The 24497-nt window shown below is 41.3% G+C and overlaps 1 protein-coding gene across 8 annotated transcripts in view; it reads left to right on the forward strand.

Moving 5' to 3' along the window:
• mark2b (MAP/microtubule affinity-regulating kinase 2b) overlaps positions 1-24497 on the forward strand; it is a 50604-nt gene that overhangs the window by 11969 nt on the left and 14138 nt on the right. For 5 of the 8 annotated variants that reach the window (XM_069716987.1, XM_069716990.1, XM_069716991.1 and 2 more), the window contains exons 2-15: positions 7085-7255; positions 8726-8779; positions 10867-10915; positions 11204-11269; positions 11780-11850; positions 12555-12611; positions 15250-15486; positions 16766-16885; positions 17777-17879; positions 18048-18160; positions 18370-18444; positions 18754-18811; positions 19241-19392; positions 20578-20672. In XM_069716987.1, coding sequence (XP_069573088.1) covers positions 7085-7255; positions 8726-8779; positions 10867-10915; positions 11204-11269; positions 11780-11850; positions 12555-12611; positions 15250-15486; positions 16766-16885; positions 17777-17879; positions 18048-18160; positions 18370-18444; positions 18754-18811; positions 19241-19392; positions 20578-20672 — 1421 coding nt within the window. The remainder of the gene's footprint in view (positions 1-7084; positions 7256-8725; positions 8780-10866; positions 10916-11203; positions 11270-11779; positions 11851-12554; positions 12612-15249; positions 15487-16765; positions 16886-17776; positions 17880-18047; positions 18161-18369; positions 18445-18753; positions 18812-19240; positions 19393-20577; positions 20673-24497) is intronic. The other 3 variants (XM_069716988.1, XM_069716993.1, XM_069716989.1) reach the window with 2 other exon arrangements.

A 24497-nucleotide genomic window follows, 5' to 3' on the forward strand; every position in this document is an offset into this window, starting at 1 on the left:
CAAAGATTGGAAACCACTTTGTTATTCTTGTTGTTGATATAGATATCAACCAAGTTGAAGCTGTACTTAAGCTGTCATTTGGCTAAACTAACAAATTGAAATGAAGTCAGGTTAAGGAATTGTTGTGAAATCCTTTCGCGAAGGTGATACAAAAAAATTATTCATATCATTTTATATAAAGTGTCTTTAAAGAAAAATGCAGATTTGCTTTGACCTCTGGCTGCTGATTTGTGTTGTGCTCTTATTCTCTGCCACTATCACTGGACTGACACATTTTGCACATGTTAACAGTGTGGATGTAAATAAGATGCCTGCAAGCAACATGAACAGCTTGCCAGTTAATGATTTCAATCATCATGATTTCTCATGTCAAAATCCGAAGAAACATTATTTAGTTACCAGAAACACATCGTACTGTAAAAAGGGAATTTTGCCCGGGAAATATCCAGAGAGTAACGTACCAGCCTAGCAGGAGTTATGTCTTAATTCTTGAGCGGTCCATTGTTGTTCCTTTGTTGGCGAGCTGCTTGAAATGTAATCCAAACATAAGATTTTAACTGGAAATTATAAAAGTAAAATTAATATCATGGAGCACATGCTTGGCTTTTTGTTCAAAATGTACTATTTGTTGTTGGAGCTGCAGATAAAAGTAGAGGTCATAATCTTTGTAGATTATAGCCTTTTTTTTTTATGACCTGTGACGACTATCATTTTAAACACATTTAACCATTTTATAAATATGCAGGTTTATAAATTAGATTTATAAGTGATCCTCGCTTACTGGCACTAATTCACTGTCACCTGAAGTGTCTTTGTGTTTCCTATTTACTACGTCTACTCCTTCTACAAGAAGTCCCTTCATGTGCTGTGACTGTCATGAACACAGCCACAGTTACCCAACATACCCTCTAATATGTTGCACTCAGTTTTGTCATGCGAACATGTCAAATTAAGTGCGTACATACATTTTTTGCATTTTTAGCAGTTTAATGTTGGTATTCATTAGTCGCATTCAACATCAGAGAGTAATATGAGAACAAAACAATGATGTCACTTATTGTCCCCCAACATGTCTATATATATATGTGTGTGTGTGTGTGTGTGTGTGTGTGTGTGTGTGTGTGTGTGTGTGTGTGTGTGTGTGTGTGTGTGTGTGTGTGTGTGTGTTAGGGGAGGGGGGTTTTTGCTCAGCCTGCAGCTGCCCAAAAATGAAGGAAGAATCAGAAGACAAAAATAGTCAGACATGAAAGAGGATAGGAGAGGAGGAAGACCAAAGAGTTGAGGGCCGTGGAAGAACTCGGAGGGAACACGCTTCAATTGTAAGGTCCAGTTTATGGGCTCTCGGAAGTAGTTCGCAAGACTATCCGGCCATGGCAGAAATCTTAAGTGTTTATCGCTGTTCGAAAAAGCCTCAAAGGCCGAGTGAAACGCAAAAAAGCCGTCATGGAGGCGGGGGAGCTGTTATGTTGTTGAAAAGTTCGGATAATGATGCACTTTTTGTTGTTTTCGTACTCGGCTGTTCACGTAAAAAAGTGCCACAAATGGTTGCGTAATAAATGGAGGAAAAAAAAAAAAAAAAAAAAGCTGGAGGAAGAAGTCCAATGCCCAGCTCCTCTCTTACTTCCACACAGCTGCCCAATCACAGCCTGAAGTGCGTGTGAATGTCAGATCGTCTCAGTTGCATCGAGGTTTTGCATGTTACCAACCCCGGTTAGCTGGGTTAGTTTGCTTTCGGTCCTCTTTGAGGGGAAAGCTCATTTAAATATGCCTTGATGTTATTTTGTCTGTTGTTTGTGTGTCTTTGTTTCTGTTGAATGTGTAACATCAAACTGCCCGGAGACAGCAGATAAAAAATTAGCCTCTCGACTGCATTTTGACATATTTTTAACAGGTATTGATGTGTGGAATACTTTTAGTAAATAGTAAGTGTGTAGTAAATAAACCGTAAATAGCGTTTATGAATATATGAAAACAGAAAAAGTCTGATAAAGTATTAAACTGACCGATCTTTGCTGTATCATTCTCTAGATTTTCTCTGCTCACAGAGCTGCAATAGGAGACAAAGTAAACTCGGGGTCTATTCATATCTCAAACGCAGCTTGCTTTTTTAGCGAGAAACGGCAAATTGTCAAAAAGTTGCCACCCAGAAATTAAACAGTGTGAATGCGTCATGCTACCGTCTCGCTAGCAAACAAAAGTTGACATTTCCATCTATATTTACAGCTGCACTGTGCATCGAATCACTCGTAATTACAAACTTTACAGGAAGCCAGCATTTGCGTCGCCTACTGTATTGACTGTGTAACCCCAAAACACACAAAGCTAAACAGTGTCACAGATGGGATACTGCTGTGTTGCAGCTGTGCAGCAGTTTCCTAAGCAGACATTCCTAGAGCCTCCCTGATGTCTTGTCTGTGGTTGTATATTTATGGAAAGGTCTTTTTAACAAGCTTGTTTGTTTTTTAAATGCAATTTTTAGTTATGGATTTGTTGTTGTAGAAGTTCCCGGCAGTCAAAGCAAGCCTCACCTGTCGCGGGTTTCTCCAGCTTTTTCCACATCATTGGTCGTATACGTTTTTAGTAGTCTTTAGTAGACCTGTGTAATTTGACAGTTTTGTCGTTTTATATTTGGGCAGCTCGTCCTTTGGATGGTCGTCACGTTTTTGAAAATGGTCTGAATGGCCCTCTGATTTCAAATATATCTGCACATCCCAAAATACTGTATTTGTCTTATTGGTCAATCTTTGCCTGCAATTATGACCACGTGTCCAAATCACAGAATCCTTACGATTGTTGTTCTGAGTCAGTGTTGTCATTTACTGCTTTACCTGTCAGTCAGCATGTTTGCATGCAGACTAGCAACCACTTACTTAAGAGAAATCATCTGAACCAGGCACTCGCCTACCGGAGCCACAGCAGAGCTGTGGAGGGAGAATTTCTCACCGGGACCAACTCCGTCGGGCGTTTCTTCCCCATTAAGTTGCTTCCTGAGGTTAACTTGTTAACTAAGTTGTGTCAGAGAATTTAGTAGAGTAATTTACCTTGTGGAACATGGCAAAGTAAAAACCAGTCTTTAATTCAGTAAGTCAGTAATTATATACCCTCATTAAGACTTGAATCATTGGTTGTGTGTACTTTGTGGGCTGGAGGTGTCATTGCTCTTATATATACACCTAACCCTTCTCTCACTCAACAAAAACAAATAACTGAAAAACACAAATGAGGTAATTACACTACAAACAAAATATCAATAGCAATTATTACATTTTTGTATAAATTTAATTTAATGCTGGTCTTTGAAATACTGCAAAAATATGCTCATTTTCAAAATCTTTTTTGTGAATGTTGATTAAAAAGTGATATAATGTTGACGTTTTTAAAATGCTTGCACCATATTTTAATAGCCTAATTTTAATATCTACTACTACCAGTAGCAGCTAATAAAAACCATACAATTTACTGCTTTTCATAAAGAGATCAAATTAATATTGAGTAGAATTGAGTTCAGCCTATTGGTCCAGCCCTCCACAACAGTCCCAGTTTCTCATGAGGCCCTTTGGGAAAATGAATTGCCCACCCCGGCATTAAAGTAACCCTACAGCAGAAATGCGTTCAAAATGTATAGATAGTTAGCTGTGGAAACGTATTGTTTTTGTCTGGACTGATAGGTGACTGAGTGAAGTCATACCACTGATGTGTGATTGAGTTTTCATATTAATATTTCTCTCTCACATACCAGGTGTTTGGAATGCAGTGGCCATATACTCGGTTTTGATCTGGTCTATTTAGACTTCGAGAGGCTTGTCGGCTTTATGAAATCAGGCTTTTGCATAAAGCTGGAAATGCAGGAAAAAAGTCGTGATGGGATTTCAGATGTACACATGACCCATTTATTACAGCACTTTACTGGTGGTGTGTAAGAAACTGTTGATACACTTGAGTTTATAATCCTGTGTGATTCTGTATCGATTCTTCAACACACTGGATTTTTAAAGGAATAGTGTAGATTCAGAGATTGATGACATTTTGTTATGCTGTTGGGTGTCAGAGAGACTGTGATGAATTCAAATGCAGAATCCTCTTTTCTGATTGCATAAAAATAGTCAACTTTATCTTTATCTATTTTCTACATATGGTGCTGTTTTCTTTAAACTATCCTGGCTTCAAATATCATGTCGGCAGATTCTTGCAAATCCACAGCCCGAGTGGCCTACCATTACTTCTTTGATATTTATCGATAGGAATAGCTATTCCCAAGCATCTTCAAAACCAGGCCAGTATAAAATTATGTAACCCTGACAAAGTTTTAAATCCCATCAAAGCAGATCAATTAGGTTGGCTCATCACTTTTTTTTTTTTTTTTTTTAAACCCCTGAGAGGCACAGATGTTTTGTTGAGGGCAAGATATGACCTGTAGGTGCTATTTTGGACCGCAGTGCTCCAGTGACATCAATGCAATGCTGAGCAAGTGACAGATGGAGTTAGGTCACACAGACCTCTGAGGACAGCTCAGCTCATTGAGAAATCAGCTTTGTGGGGTCATATTGGGTCTCATTGTCTCAAAAAGTGCTCACATATTGTCTGCCTCCCTCTGCCTCATGTTCCAAAAATAAAAATCCTTTGCCCCCCGCCCCCCTCCACACACACACACACACACACACACACACACACACACACACACACACACACACACACACACACACAGAAGACCACATAAGGCCCTTCCCCTGTCCTCTGGGTTTAATGTAACTGTCATTCGTTTTTAATCCCAGTTCCCCCGCTTGTGTTGAAGCTTAATCTGGCCTATTACAATTTATGCATGTCTGCACTGTCAGGATGAGGATCCTTGTGTGTGGCTGTGGCTGTGTGTGTGTGGAGGAGGGGGAGGGGGGCGTCGGGGGGTGATTGGGATGCAGACATTAGATCATACCATCTGGAGCAAGAAACATACAAACACTGTCAATTAATCATGGCTATCCTTGTTTCCCATGGCACAAGATTTGGTAGCAGGGAAGTGTGGTCTGTGCATGGTAATTTGCGACGGAGAGCGAGCCTCTAATTTGTTGAAGCTAGAGGGAGATAATTAGGAGAATAAAGTGACTGGTTGGTGTCAGAGGGAGAGAACAAAGGAAAGAGACAATTCGTGCGGACCCCTTCACGTCGCACCAACAGTGTGAATTTCAGCAGACCGTCTCCCTCGTTGGTGTCAAATCTCTAAGGAGTGTGTGCAGTTCGTGCCTCTGTGTATGTCCGCGCACACGTCTGCATACCCGCACCTTTGTGTGTGTATTCTCGTATCTGTGCGCCGACGTTGCTGTCGCAGCCTGTGTGTGTGTGTGTGTGTGTGTGTGTGTGTGTGTGTGTGTGTGTGTGTGTGTGTGTGTGTGTGTGTGTGTGTGTGTGTGTGTGTGTGTGTGTGTGTGTGTGTGTGTGTCTCTCGTCACCCTGGAGCCAGTCGTCCTCTCTTCTGACCCTGATCCCTGTCACCTGTCCGCTCAGATCTCACACACACACACACACACACACACACACACACACACACACACACACACACACACACACACACACACACACACACACACACACACACACACACACACACACACACACACAATTGCTGTGACCCTTTCCTGGAGTTGAAACCCAATCGCAGTTGCCAGCCATGCAAAACTTGCCAGCACAGCAAGGTTTTGTTTTCTTTTTTTGGATATGTGTTTGACTTGAAGGACCTTCTGTCTGAACTGAGGCAATTTTTACACCATAACTACCATATAAAGAGACTATTAAAGTGATTTATGTATTTGTACAACTTTAGCCTGGCGAAAGCTGTGCAAAGACCAAACATCAGGAAAATACCGTCGTTGTGTGGTTTCGAATTGAAGTCAGACAGTTTCTAAAAAGCAGATGTACAATACTTAATTCCTCTGAACCCTGATGTGATCATCTTGCATGTAAATAAATATTGTGTGGGCATGACTGACTGCAGTGTCAAACATTAACCACAGTGACGGTCAGAAATTCGAGACTTGAGCTCACAGTGGCAGCACATATGTATATCTATATATCTAAAAGGAAGCTGGTGTTATCTGGCCGTGTGCATAGTTTCAGTGTTCGTCTATTTACTGACATCTGTACATACCCAAAATATTAAGCACTGTGCTGTGTGATGGTAAATACAGGGAGGAAAATGTTACAAGGAAATGTTGGAAAAAACATTAGTAATCAGTGCATTTGCTTAAACACAGCTTTTGTATCAATAAAGCAGTAGCTGTGTTGTTTTCTCCAAAAATGAAGTATATGACTCTTAAATAAGGAGAGCATCTAAATACAGCTATAAATGTGCTGTTTTTTCTCTCAGTTGGTTGAGAAATAAAAATGTTTTTTACCTTATCCAAGTGCAGCCCACTCATTTTTATTTAGCCGTTTACATCTCACAAGTATAGAAGATGTAATCAATATTGGCTGACTGGTCCAAGTTGGTAGCTTTATCTCGCCACTTCTGTGTAGAAGTACAGCTGTATCTTTAAAGCTCCAAACGTACAATAAGAACTGAAGGCATTTAGGCCTTTATAATGTGGAATAGCCTCACTGAATACACAGTTAAAAACCTAAAGAAATGCATACAGAAAAAAGCACGCGCATGCTGTTGAATTTAAGCTGCTGCGATCCAAAATGTGTTGAGTGTTATTTTCTTATTGTTCACATAAAAGCAGCTTATTCAGATGGTTTGCGTGGAGCTCAGCTATGTGAATAAATGTTCCTAAACATGAGCAGCTCTCGGAGAGAAAAAGATTAGACACCCCTGCTCTACGTAGTTACCCAATTTAAATTTATTATTACACGTTGTTGATAGTTGTTGTTGTTTTTCTGCCTTTATTGAATGAATGAAATGGTGGCTAACGTAAGTTTAAATGGTATCTGTCTTTCTAAGCTTTAAATATCCTGTAATTTTGTGCGCCATACATGTTTGGCACAGCTTGAATAAAAGCACCGTTCCATCACGTTTCTCCCGTCTCTTTGTTACTTTCCGCCTACGCGTCATCAAAGCTTTCTTACGATTACATATCGCCTTCTCTCTTTCCAGGAGCCCAAGTCATCATCTGGCCGCTCCAGCATGCCGCGATGTCGGAACTCCGTTTCCACGACCACATCAGATGACCAGCCGCATATTGGTAACTATCGGTTACTGAAAACCATCGGCAAAGGCAACTTTGCGAAGGTCAAACTGGCACGACACGTCCTCACCGGAAAAGAGGTAGGCCCGCACGCACACACACACAGGCTTTAATCTTATCCTGTGGTTCCTCTTTCAGAGTTGTCTTGACTTTTTGAACTTGAGGCTTTTATTTTTAGCTCCTTCAGTCACATTCTGGACAAATGCTTTTGCCATTGACTCTTTATTTAAAAAAAAAAAAAATCCAGTGCTCAGAAAATCTTGAGGAAACCGGATGAGTTTGTTTTTTTTTTTTTTTTTAGCCCGTGCCTGTTTCATCTCCCAAACCTTTTCGGAGTAGAAAAGAAGCCCATATGTTTTTAATTAGTTTAGATGGGAAAAAAAAGTAGAAAAACACTAAATGTTTGTCTGATGTCTAAATAGTAATCTGGCTTCCTGGTTGCTAAGGATAGGGGAGGGTTCATGCTGTGATACCCAGTGGGCTTGGTCTGATCTCAGGCTTGCACGGCTTTGGAGATGGTACATCTGCTGCAGCAGATTAGATCACCATTGTCAGCCTGAATAGAGAAGCCTAAATGTGTCCGGCTTACTGTGAATTCCAGATGTGATGTAACTTAGTGATCTGTACCTTTAAGGGAAAAGCTGTGTCTGCAGTGAGCCCATGCTGGGCCATGTCTGATGCCCAGTCAAGTCAACTCTCCGTCTGCTACATGTGAGGGAGAAAGAGGGAAGGGTGGGCTGCCTCTGTCAATGTGTGACAGCTCCTATGCCCGACACCCTGATAACACTCCATGTGACTCGCTGGAACGCACACACGCACCCACACGCACACACCCACACACCCACACACACCCACACACGCACACACGCACACAAACACGCTCAAAGACAACAAGGGAGAGTCAGAGGACATGAAAGAGTCAGACAAGGGGTGAGAGAAAGAAGTTGGTTGACAGAGTAAAAGACAGAAATCCGAGAGTTAAGTCGATCTCCCCTTTCTGAGTCCTTGCTAAGAGATAATTCTTTGTTTCCCTCCCTTCGTGCTCTCTCTTCTCTCGTTCTGTTTCATCTCCTTTTCTCTACAGCTCTCACTTTGAATCCCTCCCATCTGTCTGTTTCGTTTTTCTATTTTTATTTTTCCCAGCTCCTGTCTTGTTTCTCTTTCATTCCCTCTCTGTTTTTACCGTTCTCGGTCTCCTTTGCTGGTAACAACTTTTGGATTATGAACTGTAGACCTCAATATGGCCGAGGTAAAAAACATGCTTCAGCTGTCTGTGTGTGTCTGTCTCTGTATTCTGTCCTATTATGCAACTGTCACCTGCTGTGATTGTGTGTTTATCACTTAATGCCACGAGATTGTGTCGCTGTGTGTGTGTGTGTGTGTGTGTGTATGTGTGCGATGTGTCCAGAAAGATAGCAGTGTGTGTGCTGTCCTATCACAAACTGTGGATGGGCAGGTTTGTGCGACAAAGATGCGTCAAACCCATACAGCAAGTGTAATAAATTAATTAAGTGTCATAATACATGAACACGTTTTTGTTTTGCATTTAGGTGGCTGTAAAGATCATCGATAAGACACAGCTCAACTCCTCCAGTTTGCAGAAGGTGGGTCTCTTTAACTCTCTCTCTCTCATTCTCATTTTCAAGTCACTTTCGTGCCCCATGTCTCGCTCTCTTTCTCTCTCTCTGTGTCTTTCTGAAGTGGTCTAGTTCTCAGAGAGAGTTTTAATTACAGGAAACAAGCTGCAATTACTTCCTTTGATCGTGGCAGGGTGGGGTCTGTCCACTGACACGCACACTGTCTAACCCTGTATGCTCGCAGACTGAACGCACACACCAGACAATCACGCGTCCACAGGCACAAGGCATAGAATACACACGCGTGCGTAAATGCAGACTCGACAAGAAAATGTTAAGACAAAGCGAAGTCACTGACGGGGCCGAAACATAAAGCCAGCGACAAATGCGAACGTTCGCACACCCTTATGTGGAGTGTTGAGACGCATGTGGCATGTGCACGAGGGCCAGAATTAGCAGGGAAGTCTCAATATAATACTTGATCGGGTCTTTAGAGAGTTGCTTCTCGTTATTCTGCCCTATAAACGCGAATGTCTGTCGCTGACCGAGTGATCTCAGTTACTATGTTGGTCAGCCGATCGCCACGACTCTGCGTTTCCAATTAATAGCTCATCTCGTGGCAGTAAGGAAAGCAGAGAACCGCAGACATCCCTGTTCCCCGCAACGTCCTCCGGCTTGTCCCGGTGAAACACGAGCATGTCCATAGGTGAAGTAGAGGCTGCAGGCCGACCTGCCGGCTCAGTTCCCTCTTTAGCATCACAGTCCGCTCCCAATCAAAAGCCCTGATTTCAAATTAAAAGCCTCGTAGTGTTTCACTCACAGCCGTACACTTGGTTTTCACCTAGTCTTGTTTTTTTACTGTACAGTGGTGGGAGCAAAATCTACGATGCTTTTCCCTCAAAGTTCACTCATCTACACTGAAAATCTTAAAAAAAAAAAACTGGCCAAAATATATAAAAAAAATAAGCTCAGTGAAACAGCCCAGCTGTCAAATGTTACATGAAGAGGTGTAATTAGTGCATTTGTGTCAGACTGTTTTCCACTGCAGATGAACGCACATTTGGTGTCCCAGTGAATGTTAACAGCGGCCGGTTAGTGTATGTGGATTAGACTCAAAATAAATTCACTGTGTACTTTCTCTTGAAGGAACAGAGCACCCAGAGAAATCTGGATCATTGACGATTATATTAATATCAAGTTCAACTGCTCAGTCGATCAGTGCGGGTCAAAAAGAGACATTTACTGCCTGTTTTCTGACCTTTGAAAGTAAAAAGAAAGTGGATCTGTGGTTGTGTTTTAAGGGGTTATTAAGTAGCTTCACAGCCTTACACTTGACGTGTGTAGCTGGCACGGGCTTTCCTCAAAGTTAAGATAAGCATAAATTCAGCATTAAAATTTTGATATAAAGCTTGGCATTGGTCCCAAATATAAAGTGATGTTGGAAAAAGTGGTTTACATTACTTTAGCAAATGTCTTTTGGGATACACACGAATATTTGTACCAGAGCAGATATGACAGACTGAGCTGCTACTTTAAAAGAGCGGTGTTGCATTTAAGTTGGAAACTTTGATGCTCCTTGTTTGGCAGGTTTTTGTCTGTTTAAAGACTTTATCGGCCCAAAACCGATCCAGTAAGCCCAGTTTAAGTTCATCTGCTGTCTCACAGAGAAAATAAATTCCCAGTGAGTGGAGAGCACATCCTCATGCTTTCATCACAGAAACCTGTATGCATTATTTTGACTTCTCATGTTTGTTATACTGGAATCCTAAATTGCACCAGACCTGCGATTGAAACCAGAATTGCTGAAATCTCTGCTTTTATGCCATCACTAACCATGTTTATTTTTTTTGACTCATGTTCATAAACAGGAAGTGGATGTTTTCAGTGTCATTTTATCCACCACAAACATTGACTCTGGACTCTGTTCAATTATACAAATAGGGTACTGCTGAACTGATTTATTTTTCTCTTATCCCTCCCTGTTATTTGGTCAAAGGCACAAAATCTAACTATATCAATAAAAAAAAAAATGGATATATATATATAATATCAATTTCACTCTACACTCTGATAGCATATTTGAAACATCACCCTGTGTTGCTTGATTCTCGCAGCTTTTTCGGGAGGTGAGGATCATGAAGATGTTGAATCATCCCAACATAGGTGAGGCACACTAAAAAAAAAATTCAGCTCTCTCATCACTCAATGAGTTACTGGAATTGATTGTTTTTTCAGGGTCATGTATTCAACAAAAATACTATTAATCCTGTTTTTTGTCTTCATTTTATACTGTCACTCTTGCTGTCTTTTTCTTGGTCAACTCTTACTTTGACTGCTCCTCTCTTTTTTTTTTTTTCTTTTTTCTTTTCTTTCTCTCATGTCCCATCTGCACTTTACTTTTCCCTCCCCCTCCAATCCTCTTTCTCTCTGCCTTTCTCTCTCCACCTGCAGTCAAGCTCTTTGAGGTGATAGAGACAGAGAAGACTTTGTACCTGGTAATGGAGTACGCCAGTGGAGGTAAGTGCCCTGTGAAATGATTCCCCCTGAAGCTCGACACTCTGTAGGTTAGATAATAGGTTAATGGTCCCCAACAAACAGAAATGTATAAATAAGCTTTTAAAACTAGGGTTGTAAGCAGAGATCTCTTGTTTTCACATCATGTCTTTATCGTTTTCTTATTGAGCACCACCATCCTCTTTATATTGAAATGTAGTGCCTCTGTGAATGTATAAATAACTCCACAGTACCTGTCATTTTATAAACAAGTATAAAATCAAGAACAGTGCTGTATTCATTTACCCATAAAACATAAAGTCATGGTATAATAACATATTATTATTACTGTGTTATTTCAAGTAAAGTCTACAATCAAAACAGATCCTTAAGATAATGACTATGCTCCTACTTGAGTTCTTACAGCACAATGTTTAGTTCAGTGTCCCATTGACCCCTTATTCTGGCTGTAAGGAGACAAGTATCAGGTTCCAACACTAAATCAGCTCCCCTTCTTTTTCTCTGCTCTCCCAGGAGAGGTCTTTGATTACTTGGTGGCCCATGGCAGGATGAAGGAGAAAGAAGCCCGTGCCAAATTCAGACAGGTGTGTGTTGGAAGGAAATGTCTGTCTGAGTGTAATTTTTACACACTACTGTATGTGTTGTATTTGTTTTGGTAAGGCAAGTTGGACTGAGATTAGTGGTGTAACTCTTGTGTACAGCTGTCTGCCTTTGAAGATTAATCAGTCCCTCCAGGAAATCGCTATCTTGCGCTCGCAATAATTAACACGGAATCAAGCAAAGTTTGCAATATTTGCGGGAGCTTGCATTTTTATTAAATTCACGCGAAAAAAATGCCGTCAGCAGAAAGTTCAGACAAAACTCACTTTATTAACAGATATAACTCGGTATTTATAGTCAGTACGGCTCTCCTCCTTTCATCTCCTCACCAAAACAAACTCTGCACCAGAGGAAACCGGAAAAACCGGGAGTGGCGGGGTTTGTGGAAAATGTGGCCTTCACAATAAAATGTTCGAATGAAATACTTATTATCAATGGAAGGGATTACATATTGTTGTATGCTACAGAAACTATATACACACATCAAGTTGTCAGAGAATGCACTTTGTTTTTGTGACTACAGTAGGCCTGTGTTGAATTAACATTAATTAAACTGCTTAGAAAAGCATCTCCTCGTGATTGCTTGCTGATGAAATCCTAATGAAGAGTGTTTTCCTTCCCTGTCTAACTCTTCCATCTCATCATCCTCTGTGACGTGTCCCTCTTTTCTCTCTTTGTCACTCTCCAGATTGTGTCAGCGGTGCAGTATTGCCATCAGAAGTGTATAGTACACAGAGACCTCAAGGTGAGACACATTATTGTATTACTCTGTGGGCCTGATTTACTAAAGGTGTGCGTGTGTAAAATCGCCTGCAAACTCTAAACCAGTCGCAAAAAAATGTCCAAGCTGATCTACTAATGATGTGAAGTGAGGATTGAGTCTTTTAAATGTGCAATTTAACACACGTTGTCCGTTGAGCGTGTTTGCCTGAATGAATATGTAATGTTGTGCTTTTCTACCTGAATGTGCAAAATACTAGAAGGGGAAATGTCAATAGAAACATTTTGCACCCGCAACGATATTTGCTAAACCTGAAAGTAGAAATAGGAGAAGTAGTTGCGCGTTTATTTTAGTATGACTGAAAGGCACGTATTAATCACATGCGCATATTAGGAGAGACGGTTGCTCTTATTGTGGTGAGACGGAGACGTAGGAAACTAAAGAATATGTAGAGAACGTGGTTTTACACCCGTGGAAACATTTTTGAGATAATACAGGGAAAAATTATTCAGACACATCGTTTGTCCAGCGATGACATTTCTGAGTTATTGAATGAACTGAATGATGATTGACAGCCAACGACAAGGAGGAGCCACGAAATACCAGCAATTACAAAAAAAAACTTTTTACGACTCAGCATTTTCTAGCCTCTGGGTCATTCCAGCATATCGCTGCTTGATATCCCACCCAGTCCTGTTATTCAGGTGTGCTGTCACTGGTCCTGAATGTGTTCAAGCAGAATTCACAGGTAGCTTCATAAGGTTCACGAGCACTCGCGAGGCACTGAATGAAAAGTGCTCATCGGTTTTTCTTGGAGCATCTCATCCATCATCCCTCTTTTATTTGCTGACGTTTTAATAGAAGCCGTTTTGGGGGGTTTTCTGCCTAATATCTTGCGATCTTCTTGTGATTTCATTTATTGATCTTTTTGTTATTCCCACAGCACAGACTCTTCTCTGTCATTGCACATTACTTTTCATATGATTTGTCTTTTTGAGATGAAATCCTGCCACCACGAACAGGCGACCCCGAGGTTAATCACAAAGATGATTCTTTGAGAGCTGTGGCTTAAACACACACCTTTGCACCCGTACACACACACTTACATCTTTAAGCAGTTATCCTGTTATGTTGGATCTTCTGTCTATTTGTTTGTTTTGTTTCGAGTGAATTCACATTGCGAGGTTCCAAAAATGAAACGCGGCATTCATTCACAGATCCAGTGTTTCCAGGTCATTTTGATTTATAAGCATTATGAGTTGTAAATCCTCTTATTGTAGCAGCAGGAAGACCTGCAGACAAGACATTATCATGATTACTCTTACAGTAACCGGGCAGAAACTTACCATTCAAAGTAGGGTTTTTTTTTTCACCCGTGCTTGTTTTTGTCCTCTTTAATATACATTTTCAGTGCTTCTGAAAGTATAAATGAATTTTTTTTTTTACATATTTAGCAAGTAATGATGGTTGTCATTTACAAAAACAGGCTGCAGGAGAAATTCGAGGTTCCTGGTGGACATACAGTTTTCATTATTGTGATGTGTACCATCCTGCACATTATCCTAATCACTGTTGATCTGGGGATTGTGATGTAAAATCCAGCACAGGCTTAGCTCCATTGGGTCCACACTGCAAGAGCAATTTTTTTGATGAGTGTGCATTTCACATGGGGACTAAAATTACTCTGTTTGGGTCCCAGGATGAAAACCTCAGTATCACTGCCATCATGTTCTATATATGGTTTATACTGCTGTTTCTGCTTAGCCTGTGGTTTTTCTTTCTGAAAAAGAAAAAAACATCAAAGAGTTTTATTTTGTTGTTTTGAACAATTTAAGTCATTTTTATGTTAATGAGTCAAAGAAGATTAATGTCAACACAAAATGTAAAAGCTGGTGTTCATTTATTTTGCAGATCAGAGGTTAGAGATGATGTCAGTGTTGTGCATACACACTCTCCACACACACACACACACACACACTCCAACACACAGAAGCTGCAGAGTATTCAGAGCAAGTGAAAAGGAGAGCGCACCTGTTGCTAGGCAACCCCTGCCTCCTTGCTCACTGGCTCACTTTAGACTTAAAGATACAAACACACACACACACACACACACACACACACACACATCGGAAAATACTGTGGTATTTCACTTTGCGCATTGTGTGTGGCTTGCAGGCCCCAGACTCTGAAAGCCCTCGTTCTCATTCAGCAGTTTTCCCCCCAAAGAAGGGTGTTTTAGACAACTGTCTGTATAACAGGATGAAATATGTTATCTTCACACTCATTTGCATGTCAGAGAAAATCTTTGTCACACCGACACTGCATGGCAGACTGGCCTATTTGTCAATCTCTCTGTTTCAGCTGTTCAACCTACCTTTAAACTTTCTGTAGCTCTGATCTGTGTGTGGAAGGAGGAAAGTAAAAAAATCAAGTTCCACATGAGCAGAAATAAAATATCACATTACGATATGAAGCAAAGCAAATCTTGAGTATTTTAATTTCTTGGCACATGGAGTATTCAGAAAAACACATAAATCCCTTCTTTTTAATGGTGTTTCCTTTTGTCCTCTATATTCGTCTTCCTGTTCCATCCTCCTCCTCCGTACTTCATAAATCTGTCTTTCTGTCTCTCCTCTGCCCCACACGCGCTGTCTGTCTGCAGGCAGAGAACCTGCTGCTGGACGCCGACATGAACATTAAGATAGCGGACTTCGGCTTCAGTAATGAGTTCACTCTGGGGAACAAGCTGGACACTTTCTGCGGCTCCCCGCCCTACGCAGCCCCGGAGCTCTTCCAGGGCAAGAAGTACGACGGGCCTGAGGTGGATGTCTGGAGCCTGGGAGTGATCCTCTACACACTGGTCAGCGGCTCGCTGCCCTTTGATGGACAAAACCTCAAGGTCGGGAACAGGAGAGTGTGCTTGTGTGTGTGTGCTTGTGTATTACGTAAGTGTATGTCTGTATTCTGTGGGCGGTTGTAGTAGTTGTCATGCTGGTTTTGGTTCTTTCTGCCCAACAGAATGCAGAAACTGAACTCAAGAAAGGGGGAATGTGTCAAGTTATTATGTGTGAAGTGCCAGTCCAAGTATTGAGTTTTTAAATGTGTATTTGGTGATGTGATGCACCAAACACACAGATACCTGGTACTTTGTAAAAAAAAAAATTTAAACAAGAGATTTAACACTTTCTGTGAACTGTAGCTACCCACAATCATTCACACCACTTATCACACCGTGCAGTCAGTCTGTTCCCAGATGACTCACTGTGGAAGTGCAGACACATTTTGGGTGGGTGACATTGAATGTGATGGTATTGATTTTAACATGCCTGCGAAACATAATCTGTGCTTATTGAATACACCTTTGCACTTCCTCCTGCTGTATGCTTAAGAACTGCATTACTGCTTTTACTATTTATTCAATAGACAAAAGCTTCACTTTCTGCTGATTTCACTCCTTTAGCTGCGCTGGATTGTCGCTGTAATAACGTGTTCCCTTTTTTAGTTTGTTGAACTATTACAGTTTACAAACTCAGATAGTGTCAAGTACTTGATTTGCCTCGAGTTTTGTGAAAAAGCAATGCCTGACAATAAGCTCTGTGAAAGCTTGTTTTATACATAAGGGTCCTATTTACAACTGTTACTACATGCTTTAGCCTCTTCAGTGTCTGAATGACAGTTCGATAAGTTTATTAAGTTCACTGGAGCACTGTTCAATTTTGATGTTTATTTGTGGTTGGTGACTTAAAGAATCAAATATCAGCATAATCAATAGTGTATAAAAGTTATGTTACGTTACGTATATCATCCACATGCTATGCGACAGCTGTGTATAAATAGTAGCTTTTTGAAATGCTAACCAGCTTTTGCCGGGGTGAATGTGGTACTTGTTTAACAAAAGTATAATTCACGTGTGGGTGCAGCTAATATGTAGCTTGGCCAATTCCAACCGTATCAGATTGAACTCAAATAGCAGAATGCAGATGAGACAGAAAATTTCCAACATTCACACAAACGCATGAATGAAAATTGACGAAAATAACTAGCTATGTGGAATAGTCCAGTTTCTTTCCTTTGACAATCTTCAATCTCTGAGAGAAACGGGGTGTGAGCTTCTGTATGTTTGGAGGTGGCTATTGGGAGCCTACCATTGACTCTCCATGCGCTTCGTCCATCTGCAGGAACTGCGAGAGCGCGTGCTGCGGGGTAAATACAGGATTCCTTTCTATATGTCCACCGACTGTGAGAACCTGCTCAAAAAGTTCCTCATCCTGAACCCTTCCAAAAGAGGCAGCCTCGAGGTACACTGCACTGCACCGACACACAAAACACCACATACCGACAGGACGCACTGTTGATCGCCGCTGTTGTATTATTTTTACTGTAAAATCAAATCAGTTCAGTCCCTTAAACAGACATCCTGACACCCTGTTGCCAGACCAGCCATCTATTTAGGAATATAATGATTTGTGCTGCACATGCAGTTCTGTAAACTTGGACTTGTTTTACCAGCCATATGCGAGTTTGTTGCTGAAGTGTAAAGTGCTTTTTAAAGGCATAGTAAATACCTGCTACATTAGGATTTAAGAGTGACTAAATTTGGTTGCACTAAATTTAGATGGATGGTCACTTGTTTGGAGGGAAAATATTACTTCATAGCAGGAAAGTAGAAAATTCTGTTTCTGCTCCCATTTCTTTGCCTTGTTATGTGCGTCCCCTTAATGAGATAATGCTTTTTTTTTTTTTTTTTTTTTTTTTTTTTTTTATTACCTTTGCTTGTCATGTTAAAACAGCTACTGTCGTGTCTGAAATGAGTCATGTGATCACACCTGCTTCAGTGCTTTTTTTTCTGATACAAGCTGTTTTAATTCATGTCTATGTTGATTGTCTTTGTTTTCATGTCTGAGGATGATGAATAATAAGGTAGCTTATCTGGAGATGTTTATTTTCAAATATATTATTGAGTGTAATATCTTAATTGACATACTCCTACTTCTGTCCTTAAGGGAGATTTATTTTCATGTTGACAGTAGGAAAAACAAGGTAAACGTAAGTCAAATAAGTAACAGAATAAATAGTAATAGTCTCCTCCTCTCTTTACCTTTCCTACTCCTTCCCCTTCTCCCCTCTGCCCTTTTATCCTTATTGACAACTCATGTCTCCCTGTATCTGTCTGTTTGGGTTGCTCCCAGCAGCAGATAATGAGGGACCGGTGGATGAATGTCGGCCACGAGGAGGAAGAACTCAAACCCTACATCGAACCTCAGCCAGATTATAAGGACCCCAGGAGGACAGGTAGCAACAGGAAAAACACTAAATCTCTTTTCCCACACACAGACACACCTGAGGACAGATGGTTGTTTTTTTCTTGTTACATACAAGAATGATTTATTTTTTGGGAGAATCGAGGACATACAGTGAGTTCACCGTTCTAATTATAAAGTGGCTTTGCTGTGTGTGCAGACATCATGCTGCAGATGGGATTCTCTCAGGAGGAGATCCAGGACTCGCTGGTGAACCAGAAGTACAATGATGTGATGGCTGCATACCTGCTTCTGGACTATAGGAACTCTGAGGTACAACGTTGTCTTGTTGTGTTACAGCTGTCTTTTCTAGAGTCATGACTTCATCATTATATATTATACCTACGTTGTACTGAAAGCCACAGAACATACAAGTTGCTGTCATCTCTATATTTGACTGTAAAAACCTCTGTCTTTACTCCTTTGTGTTTGTTGAACTCAAACCACTTGTATTAAGACCTCGGTTCTGTTTCTCCCCTCAGCTGGATGAAGGTTGCATCAAGCCCCGGCCAGGAAGTGATGTAAGCAACATAAATGCTCCCTCCCCGCCTCATAAGGTATAACGAGAACATATAATGTTTACTGCTAACGCATAATGAGGTTCCCCACCTCCAGCCAGTGACACAAGAACACTGAATTGGTCATCTGTTCTTACCAAAAAATATTTTTAGCTTCATGACCATAGGCCAACACAACGTACAGCAAAACCGCCTTTCTTTTGAATGTTTTTGGTGTTTGAACAGCTCTATAGATGAAGAGTGGCTCCAAACAAAGGTCTGGGCTCCCATACTTAGACCTCAACCTGTTTGTTAACACCGAGATTTGAAGTATCCTGCACTGACCCGTGTCCATCTTGCCTCTCTAAGGTACAGCGCAGTGTGTCGTCGAACCAGAAGCCACAGAACCGCAGAGCCACCGACCAAGGTGAGGGAAGCTGAACAATGGAAAGACAGTGGCTGTGAATAGAGAAGTTTAAGTAGAAAATACTGTGCTTTTAGTGCATACTGTATTGCTTTTAAAAGAGCATTTATTTTCTAGACACTTGTAGAATATTGTAGAAGAATGAGAGGTTCAGCGGATATTGGACTAAAGAGTAATGGAGATGTGTGGAGCAGGGTGGACATGATGCCTGCTGGATTAAAGGTTCATGTGAGAAAGATGGGGTGGAGAAAGAACAAGGGAGAGAAGGTGAAGTGGAGGCAGTAGAAGATTCATTTTGAGTGTTGAGCGTTGCTACAGCAGATTGAAAGAAAGAAAGTTGTCAGACTGAGGAGAGTGATGAAAGGAAAAGCAACAAAAACGAGAAGCAGAGCAGAAGGAGAGTCTGTCTGATGAACTCTCCTCTCTTTCTAGGCTCCTCCTACTCCAAGAGGGGAGGTCAGGCAGACAACAGGTCTACAGCGGAGGATTCTGGGAGGAAAGGTTCCTCAGGCAGCTCCACTACCAAGGTGCCGGCCAGCCCTCTGGCCTCGACTGACCGCAAGAAGAGCGCCACGCCCTCCACTGTGAGACCTCACACTCACACCTCTGTCATCATGTTTACAACACTCACGTTCGATCAAAAAAACAAAACGGGTGCAGCAGTGTGGCGTGGTACAGACACACAAATACACTTTGAATATTATATAGTTAACAAACAGCTTCCCCTTTGTGAAAAAACATCTCCTGGAAAGTTTCAGATAAATTCAAAAGGAAACTCATTCTGGCAGTTAAAATCAACATGTGTGGTCCAAAGTTCAAATCAAACGCTAGTTAATAATTAAACTCAATAAAAAGAAATGGCCGTTAAACTATAGAGGTCTGTTGTGATATAGGAAAGTGGAAGTGTGCAGCATGTTCAAGGTTATCTCGGGTAGATGCCGTTGCACGTCTGTTTTATTGTGTTATTGTTCAGTGATGCCATGTCTATTAGATTTGTTCAGTTTGTGCATCATCATACACACCAAGTCACAAAGTTTTTATTTTGGTGTGTCGGGAAAACTATCGGACCTGTTTGACAGCTGACATTTAGACATGTTGTAGTAGAAAAAGCACAGGTGATGTAGTCGTTCTGTTCAGGTGTCTCAGCAATCCATGACAGTGGGACAGTGAGCCAGCATGAACATTAACAGGACCCGGACACTGAAGCAGCGAAAAGTAATTCAGTGGTTTTCTAAGGAACACCAAATCGGTCATTAATTGCCTTTTTTTTTTTTTAACATCGTTCGGTTTGTTCTTGTTTAAAAAAAAAATGACGTACAGGATGGAACAAGTTGTTGCTACGCGCCGTTTAATGAGCACGATAAGCCAGGTGGTGCTGTACACGTCTGCCACAGTCAGGCGTCTGGTAAACGCTGCCAGGAGTCCGTTCTCAGTGGAGTCACAGCTAAACTTCCTCCATGTTCAGTGCATCTTTTCAGAGTTTAACACTAATGAATTCTGGCTCATAAAAAAAAAAAAAAAAATTGTATTGTGATTTGCAGATAATTTTTAACAAGCTGCAGGAAAACACTGTCACAGGAAATTCTCTGAAGGGCTAATTAAGTGAAGATTTAATTAATGTTTGGTAATTTCAGTCACTCTGCCCTGCTGATTGGAGAGCTCGCTGGAGGCTGTTGGAGGAATACCAGGGCACCTTTCATGTCATTCCCCCAGCCTTCAATCATTTCACTGCTTCTGACATTTTTTATTTCGTTGCGCTCTCCCTGCAGAATAGCATCCTGTCCACCGGTACCGGTCGCAGTCGGAACTCTCCTCTGACTGAGAGAGCCACGCTCGGCCAGGGCATCCAGAACGGCAAGGACAGGTACACAGACACACACTGGAAGTACACACAATCACAAATGAGAGACTTTTTCAAAGACGAGGGCAAATACACCCACGTACAGTCGTTCTCTCATACGCTCTTTGTCGTCATTGACAACCCAACTAGTTGCTGTGAGGCAGCGCTGCTTCCTCACCAATGCACACATAATACAAACACACTCACCATGGTTTGTGAATGAAAAGTGCCACAGCTGTCTCGGTGACTGAATCGCAGACCTTGGCTGGTACTCTCCAGAGCTCTGCCAGCTGGCTCGGGGAGACCCTCGGCCCTCCCCCAGGGCAGGGTGAGCCCTCCTGGACATGGAAATCAGGCTCTCTCTCTCAAGAATATAGGCCAAACCTCCAGTAGATTACAGATTACTCACGATGGTCCGATGGAGGCCGGCCAGTCAAGGCAGAGGAGGGTTCGGTGCACACGGACGCATGCACTCACACATGCAGGTTTGAAAACTATGACACACAGAAACCCAGATTCCCAGACTCCAACATTTCTTTCAATTCTTTCCTCCTGGTAAAAAAAAAACTTCCTTTTATTTCAAACTTCCCCAAGTATCACAGTAAATTAAACATTATTTTTCAAACCAGCGAGCAATTGTTACATTTATAAGCAGGTGCAAAAGTACAACATTAACAATAAAACTACTGTAATCAATAGCTAAAAGAGGGATTTGTTGGATTTATTTTCTAAAAGTCAAATAACTGAAAAGTCTGCCATTTTGTTTAGCCAGAGGTCAGGTTTTTCTTCTCTTTCCCTGGATTGTGGAGTCGGATATTTCCTCCCTTTTCTCATTTCATCCTTCCTCAATGAATTTGATCCTTCCAGCTCTACTTTCTCCTTCAGACACTTTAAACAAATCCAGTCTGGAAAAAAAAAAAAAAAATGTATATAAACTTCATATAAAATATAACTTCATATAAATATGTTAAACATATATATACATATAAATGAAAAATACATCTGCGCCCATAATTGTAACTTCCCGTTAACGTCGGCGGTGTGAATTCCTGCGCGCGCTAACGTCTGGTGTTACCCAGCTCATACGTGTCCACACATGCTACTGGGCGCACATCACTCATGCTTAACCAGCCATATGCTTTGTGTGCTTTTTTTTTTTTTTTTTTTTTTTTCCATAAGCATTACAGCCAAACCATAATCCCCACTACGATGCCGTGTTCATGGTCATGGTTCATACTGCTTTATTACATGTTCATGTATCAGTCTCAAACGACCCTCTTGTTACCGATGTAGCGCACCACCTTACAGCACCAGAAATGAACCTGAATTCATGTTCAGGCTGTAAAATCTGACCAGTTTAGTCAAACGGATCTTATTCCTGTTAACATTCACCGTTGGCGAAGCACTGCATGGTGACGAAGTGGTCATTTGAGACGGCATTGCTCTGTTAGTACTGTGGATCTGTTAGCTATGGTAGGCTCTGCTAACTTAGTGGTTGTCATCTGCTTTGATTTTTAAAGTTACTTTGTTTTATTCCATCATTAATGCTTGAAGTTTTGGGCTTTTATACTTGTTACACCTCACCCCACCCCGACCCTCCCTCCCTCCCTCTTTTTTTTTTTTTTTTTTCCCTTTCTGCCCTTTTCTCATTTTCTTAATTTGGTCGTCTTTTATCTGCGTCTGAGCTCTTGTCCCTCTGGACTCGAAGTCACTCACATTTTCCTCACACCTCCTGTCTTTGCTTTATTCCAGCTTCCTTTTTCTTTTTTTTTTTTCTCCCCCCCTTTCTTGTCTTTATATTAATCTTACTTCTTATTTCTTTCTTTTTCTGCACTCTCTTTCTAAGGAGATTAGAAAGACTTGTGATGGAATATTAACTCTTAGTGGCGCTATATGGTCCCTGTACTCGCCTCCTAATAGGCTTACAAATACACAAAAAAAATCCACACACGCATGGAGTAACCACACACACACACACACACACACAAGTTCAGGCATACATGTCACACAAAGTGTGTGCTCAAGCTCTTGCCACACACTGGGCTGTCCAGTGAATGCAGTTATTTTTCCATCACCAGCCGCGCTAATCTCTGTCAGAAAGAGTGTGTGTGTTACTCTCAGCTATGTTGTTTGTTTTCTGTGTAATTAGCAGCTGTCGGTCGACCTCTGTAAATGTCCCTCTTTCTCTCATTGCTCATTCTTCTGCTCTCTCTTGAGATATCGCTCTGTCTCTCTGTGGTACCACTCTGCGATGTCCCTTACTGTGTGTGTGTGTGTGTGTGTGTGTGTGTGTGTGTGTGTGTGTGTGTGTGTGTGTGTGTGTGTGTGTGTGTGTGTGTGTGTGTGTGTGTGTGTGTGTGTGTGTGTAAAGTCAAGTTAGAGCTGTCAGTAATGTGCACAGCTTTGTAGCCCGTAGCAACCTTGCTGATTAACAGAGGGTTCAGGAAAAGAACAAAGTTCATTCTTTTTTTTTTTTTTTTTTTTTTACAGAAAACTTTAGGGTATATAAATTAACCTAAAAAGTTTAGATTGTGCGCAGTTGAAATAAAACCAGCGAGGATTAGGGAGGGAAAGATCAGGCACTTGACAGGCAAAAATCACGAGACTGGTCGAATCTAGAAAAGCTTGAGCTTGCACTCAGAGGTCAGTGTGGTTATTCAATAAGATGATGGTGAACAGTTTCATTTCGGCCTAATATCACCTCATTCAGTTTACTGTCAAAACCTGCAACTGTTCACATTTAAATTGCAGGAATCAGTCAATATTTGGCAAAAAACAAAAGTAATTAAATATCAAAATTGATGCAGTTTGTTTTAGAGAGAGAGAGAGAGAGAGCGAGGTCAGATACTGATGTTGATCAAGCGATGAATCTTGGAATACTTGTATATTAAAGTTGTAGCTTCCCGCTGCATAACAGGAGCCGTCTCTGAACTTTTCCATCCACCCTCGTATGTAGCACTTTGTAATAAACATTGATGCATTGGGCTTCACAAAAGATGAAAATTTGACAGATACTACAGAAAAACCCAAAACGCAAATTTTCTGACAACCAAACGGTGATATTTATTCACTGAGAGAGAATTTATAAGAACAATTTGACTGGAGTTCATTTTATTTTTGTCCCCAAGCTCTATTAACTGTGTGAATAATGTTTCTTCCGATACGTAAGCCCACAAGAGAGGGGAATATCAGTCTGTCCTCGTGTTGTAAATTTCTGGGTTTTATTGCTTTGCACTTTTCTGTCTCACTTTATCTACATCATTTGTGTCTTTGTGTGTTCAGTCTGTCTCAGCCAATAGAAATGTGTTCGTCAGAGTTGGTCTCCCGTGCTCTGTTCCTTTCTGTCAGGTAGATTTTACAGAAAAAGAAGGCGGCGCACACAAACACAGTCAGCCTTTGATTGTTGTTTGTGATCTTTTTGTGAAACCACAATAAAGCAATATTTGCAGCTAAAAGAGACCAACTCTCCTTCTTTGTTCGTGTCCTTTTGCTATTACGTGTTTCTGTCTCTCTTTTTGTGTCTCCTTCCTCTGTTCTTCCTCTAGTGTTTCTCCTCTCTCCCCCAACCCCTCCTTCTCCCCCTCCCCCTTACTTGTGTTTAATAAGTGCTGCTTCTAACCATACTCCACCTCACCTCCCTGCCCACCCACACACAACCCCCGCCCGCTGTGTTTGTGTTCATGTGAATGCCTGCTCGTGTGTCGTTCTGGTGTGTGTCTCCTGCGTTCCTCACGTTCTGTGGGTGTGCTTGCATACATACGCATCTGTGTGTGTGTGTGTGTGTGTGTGTGTGTGTGTGTGTGTGTGTGTGTGTGTGTGTGTGTGTGTGTGTGTGTGTGTGTGTGTGTG

This window comes from Brachyistius frenatus, unplaced genomic scaffold (genome assembly GCF_029030835.1).
Source record: "Brachyistius frenatus isolate BFR_SWC_R1_liver_20210118 unplaced genomic scaffold, ASM2903083v1 Contig_166, whole genome shotgun sequence".
Taxonomy (NCBI): Eukaryota; Metazoa; Chordata; class Actinopteri; family Embiotocidae; genus Brachyistius; species Brachyistius frenatus.